The sequence below is a fragment of the Nicotiana attenuata genome, unplaced genomic scaffold (genome assembly GCF_001879085.1).
Source record: "Nicotiana attenuata strain UT unplaced genomic scaffold, NIATTr2, whole genome shotgun sequence".
Classification (NCBI taxonomy): domain Eukaryota; kingdom Viridiplantae; phylum Streptophyta; class Magnoliopsida; order Solanales; family Solanaceae; genus Nicotiana; species Nicotiana attenuata.
In genome coordinates, this window is record NW_017670792.1 from 188,691 (window position 1) to 193,968 (window position 5,278).

The 5,278-nt window shown below is 45.2% G+C and overlaps 1 protein-coding gene across 1 annotated transcript; it reads left to right on the top strand.

Annotated features, from left to right (window-relative positions):
- Nucleotides 1-618: 618 nt before the first annotated feature.
- Nucleotides 619-4,536, top strand: LOC109243372. Its single transcript, XM_019410297.1, has 6 exons — nucleotides 619-746; nucleotides 2,169-2,922; nucleotides 3,058-3,177; nucleotides 3,334-3,822; nucleotides 3,918-4,045; nucleotides 4,341-4,536. Exons 1-6 carry the CDS (start codon nucleotides 619-621, stop codon nucleotides 4,534-4,536), a joined length of 1,815 nt encoding a protein of 604 aa, XP_019265842.1.
- Nucleotides 4,537-5,278: the final 742 nt, after the last annotated feature.

Below are 5,278 nucleotides of genomic sequence, written 5' to 3' on the forward strand. Positions count from 1 at the left end.
TCTGTATTTCCTTTCCGAGTCAGTCTACATTTCCATTTTGAAGTAGAATAGTTGTTGGTAGAGTTTGTAGTTCTTCTTGTCAGTTGGAGTCTGTTAGTTGTCTTAATGCGTCAGTCTTGAGTCCTTGTAATCAAAGTGTTTGCTATCAGTCAAATTGAAAATTCCAACAAAACTTTTTGCTTCTATTTTGCATTTACTACACTTGGTCTGATTCGTGATACGTAGGCAATCTCCATAGGATCCGATCTTAACTAAATAAAGAAAAGTGAAAACAAAAGAAGAACCAAAGATGAAAAGAAAGAAAGCCAAAGAAGAAAAAGAAAAAAAAAGAGAAAACCACAACAAAAGAAACAAAAAGGGAAACAAAGGCGCAGGAATAAAAGGAAAAGTCGCAGTCGAAAATAAGGAAAGCCGGTATGACGCAAGCAGTCGAGCAAATGCATAATAGAAACCGTTAACTGTTTAGGTGCATTCATTCCAAAATGTGCGGATCTATTTGTTAATGCTCTAACGGCTAACAAAATAATTGTTGTTGATGATGAGTCCAGGCAGGTGGTTAAGTTGACTGGCATTCTGGCTACCCATCTATACAACACCCGCTCCAAGGATACATCATAAATGGTCAATTCAGAGCTAGAAGCAAGCATTGTTGATCCGTCTAGGGAAGAAGAGGTAGTAGATGTTAATGCTATGAAAGAGGAGGTGTATAAGTTGAAGCAACAGATGGCCGAGATCTACCAGGCCTGGTCGAAGGGACACCCATTACCAGCCTATCCTGCTAACCCTGCCTACATCCCGCCACTAGCTCAACCACAAGATCCTCCCACAGTGAATTCATCCCCGGCATTCCCCACTTACCAGCAATACTACGCAACCACTTCCCAAACACCACCACCTCCACCACCAAAACAAATCCCATGCCCTCCACCGCCAATTACTCCTGTGTTTGTGGCCCCTCCACCCGCCATATTACACAGATCCTCCAGCGAACCCCTATTCCAAACTCAGGAAAATCACTATTACCCACATGAACCCACCTTCAAACCACCAGAACCATGCTCTTATGCTCCCCGCATTGATATCTCATCTGAAGAAGAAAAGCCTCCCAAAAACCCGGAGCAGGAGGAAATGATAAGAAAGGTCAAGAGCCTAAAACAGTCATTCAGAAACATGCAAGGGCTCGGAGGTCCAGTGAGCGTAGCTTACAAGGATCTGTGCTTGTTTCCCGATGTCCAGCTGCCGGCCGGATTCAAATTACCAAAGTTTGATTTGTATGATGGACATGGTGATCCTGTAGCCCATCTGAGGGGATTTTGTAGTAAGATGAGAGGAGCTCGAGGAAGGGATGAGTTATTGATGGCGTACTTTAGCCAAAGTCTTAGCGGAGCTGCCCTGGAATAGTATATGCGGCAAGATCAGGCTCGATGGTACACTTGGGATGATTTGGCTCAAGCGTTTGCGTGCCACTTTTAGTATAATCTAGAAATCGTCCCGGACCGTCTATCGCTGACTAAAATTGAGAAGAAGCCAGGGGAAAGTTTTCGGGAGTACGGTTTCCGGTGGAGAGAACAAGCAGCAAGAGTCGATCCTCCAATGAGGGAGAGCGAGATGGTCGATTATTTCCTACAGGCTTGAGCCTACCTACTATGGTCATCTGGTGTCGGCAGTGGGCAAGTCTTTCAATGAGGTTGTGAAAATGGGCAGCATGGTCAAAGAGGGGCTTAAGTCTAATAAAATTATGAGTTATTCGGCTATCAAGGCGACTACCCAGGCCATCCAAAGTGGCACTAGAGGAGTATTGGGGAAGAAAAAGAAAGAAGACGTTGCAGTAATGGAATCGAGAACATGGTCCAGGGACCATCTCCATATTACCATCAACCTCGACCCCATCCCCAAACCTACCCACACACCCCATATGGCCCTCCAAAACATTACTACCCACCTCCTGTCCCACACCTCTCTGTGCACCATGCCCAAACATACCCCCAACCTCCTCCCCAATGGCGCGCACCTACACCATAAAGCGCTTACCATACTCAAAGCGCCTACCCACCCCCGAGAGCCTACAGAAACCCCACTGGAACCGGTTTTCGACCCAACCCCGCAGCTAAGAATGATAGGTTGCAGAAAAAGAAGTCTTTCACTTCGTTGGGCGAATCTTACACCAGCTTGTACCATAGATTGAGACAGCTGGGCATGTTGACTCCAATTGAACCTAAATTGCCAAATCCTCCCCCAAGGAACCTGGACCATTCGGTGAGTTGTGAGTACTGCTCGGGTGCTCCGGGACATGATACAGAAAAATGCTGGCATTTGAAAACGGCCATCCAGGAGCTTATTGATACCTGCCATATTGAAGTGCAGGCCCCAGAGACGCCCAACATCACTCATAATCCATTGCCAACCCACCATAAGGCCCATATAATTGAGTTAGTGCAAAAAGAAGAGCATAAGAAGCCTTCACAAACCGTAATGATGATCAGGGCCAGTGAAAACAGATCAGATGAGAAACCAACTAGTGGGAGGGCAGTGACCAAAGTGGAGGAGACAGTTAGCAAGCCAGTTGTGGCGATAAAGAAGGAGCCTTTGAGCGGTGTTGCAGCTAAAGTGGTGCCAGGGGTAGCTATCAAACCCATTGTGACTGTGAAAGGGGCTCACATAAAGCCGGTTATCATCAAGCCGGTGACGCAGTTGCCAGTAATCAATGAAAAGACCGTCCCATGGAATTACGACCGAGTAACAGTGCTGTATAAGGGGAGAGAAGTTAAAGAAGAAGTCTGTGAAACACATGGATTGACTCATTCAGGAAGATGTTTTGCCTCTGAAGAGTTGAGAAAAGCTAAGACAGCCAAAGATAATCCAGTACCAGTGAAAAGGGTTGTAACTGAAGAAGAAGCGGAGAAATTTCTAAAGAAGATGAAGGCACAGGATTATTCCATTATAGAACAGTTGAGAAAGACGGCGGCACAGATTTCATTGTTGTCATTATTGATCCACTCGGATGAGCATCGCCAAGCATTGATGAAAATTCTGAATGAAGCCCATGTTCCTGAAAAGATTTATGTGAATCATCTGGAGAAAATAGCGAATAAGATTTTCGAGGTCAACAGGGTCACATTTTCTGACGATGAGTTGCCTTTGGAAGGCACCGAGCATTATAAAGCACTCTACCTCTCGGTGAAATGTGAAGACTCTGTGGTCACCCGGGTGCTAATTGACAACGGGTCCAGTGCAAACATCTGTCCTCTCTCCACTCTGGAAAAGTTTAAGGTGGAAAGTGAGAGAATCCATAAGAATAGCATCTGTGTGTGGGGATTTGATTGATGAGGAAAGGATACAGTTGGAGATATAGTGTTGGAGTTGACAATAGGACCGGTGGAATTTACTATGGAGTTCCAGGTGCTCGACGTGGCTGTTTCTTATAATCTCCTGTTAGGCCGACTGTGGATCCATGCAGCAAAAGCGGTGCCATCCACTTTGCACCAGATGGTCAAATTCGAGTGGGACCAGCAAGAAATTGTGGTGCATGGGGAGGACAGTTCGTGTAATGCCATTATGCCTTTCACAGAAGTTGAGGATGACAAAGGTCCATGGGTGTATCAGGTGTTGGACACGGTATCCGTTGAAAAGATCCCGGAGGGAGAGCGTATTCCCGTGCCAAAGGTAGTTGCTGCATCTGTCATGGTGGCTTCAGAAATGATAAAGAACGGATTTGTACCCGGAAAGGGTTTGGGTGCTTCTTTGCAAGGCATTACACAGCCGGTATCTCTGCCTGGAAATTTGGATACTTTTGGTCTAGGCTTCAAGCCCACTGCTGCAGACGTAAGGCGAGCTAAAAAGATGAAAAAAGAGCATGGACCCTTCCAAAACCCATCCCCCGCCTTTCCCGTTCCTTCATCAGGCCTGGTACTAAGAAGCGCCTAGCGACGATGATGCCTAATGCTGTGGTTGAACCCGATAAGAAGCTGATTGAAAGGTTTGAGAAGCTGTTCAACAAGGTGAATGTGTTGGAGGCAGGAGAAGGTCCAAGCAAGGCAAACGTACAGTCCGTGGGGCCCTATGCGAAGCTTAATAATTGGGAAGCTACTCCTCTTCCTATCCGGAGGGAGTCTTGGTAGTTAGTTTTGATTTTCCTTTCAATTTAATCTGGGTTATTTCCAAGGTTGTAATTCGGATGCTATGTTTCCGTCCGTTTGGATGAGTTAAACCTTGTTATCTTAAATTCTAATGAAATGCAATTTCTTTCCCTTTTCATTCCTGATAGCCCTTATTTTGTCTTTCTTTTCCTTTTTATACAGTCTCTTTTATGCTGGTTTCACTGATGTGTCATGCATGAGGAGTCTTCGGCCTAGTCTTGAACGCCAATTTAACTCCGAAGTAATAATACAAGAGATTGAGTGTGATGACGAGGTAGAATATGATGATGAGGAAGCCTTTGAAGAAATCAGTAAGGAATTAAGCCAATTTGAAGAAAAACCCAAACCCAATCTGAATGACACGGAGGCAATCAATTTATGGGATTCTGACAATGTATAGGAAACGAAAATAAGTGTCCATTTGGAGCCTCAGCTCAGGGAAGAGATAATGTTTGAGTACAAAGATGTTTTTGCATGGTCATATGATGATATGCCGGGTTTGAGTACTGACTTGGTGGTCCACAAGTTGCCCACCGACCCAGCATGCCCTCTTGTCAAGCAGAAGTTGAGGAAATTTAAAACAGACATCAGTGTGAAAATCATAGAAGAGGTTACCAAGCAGTTTAATGCAAAAACCATCCGGGTCACACGGTATCCCACCTGGTTAGCTAATGTTGTGCATGTGCCAAAGAAAGATGGAAAAACCAGAGTGTGCGTTGATTACCGTGATCTCAATAAGGCGAGTCCAAAAGACAACTTCCTACTACCAAACATCCATATATTGATTGACAATTGTGCCAAGCATGAGATTGGTTCCTTCGTGGATTGTTACGCGGGCTATCACCAGATTTTGATGGATGAGGAAGACGCGGAGAAGACGACCTTCATCACACCTTGGGGACGTATTGTTATAGGGTCATGCCATTTGGGTTGAAGAACGCAGGAGCAACATATATGAGGGCGATGACTACCATGTTCCATGACATGATACATCGGGAAATTGAAGTCTATGTAGACGACGTGATCATCAAATCAAGGAAGCAATGTGACCATGTTAAGGACCTGAGGAAGTTTTTTCAGAGACTTCGCAGGTACAATCTCAAGCTTAATCCAGCGAAGTGCGCATTTGGAGTCCCGTCTGG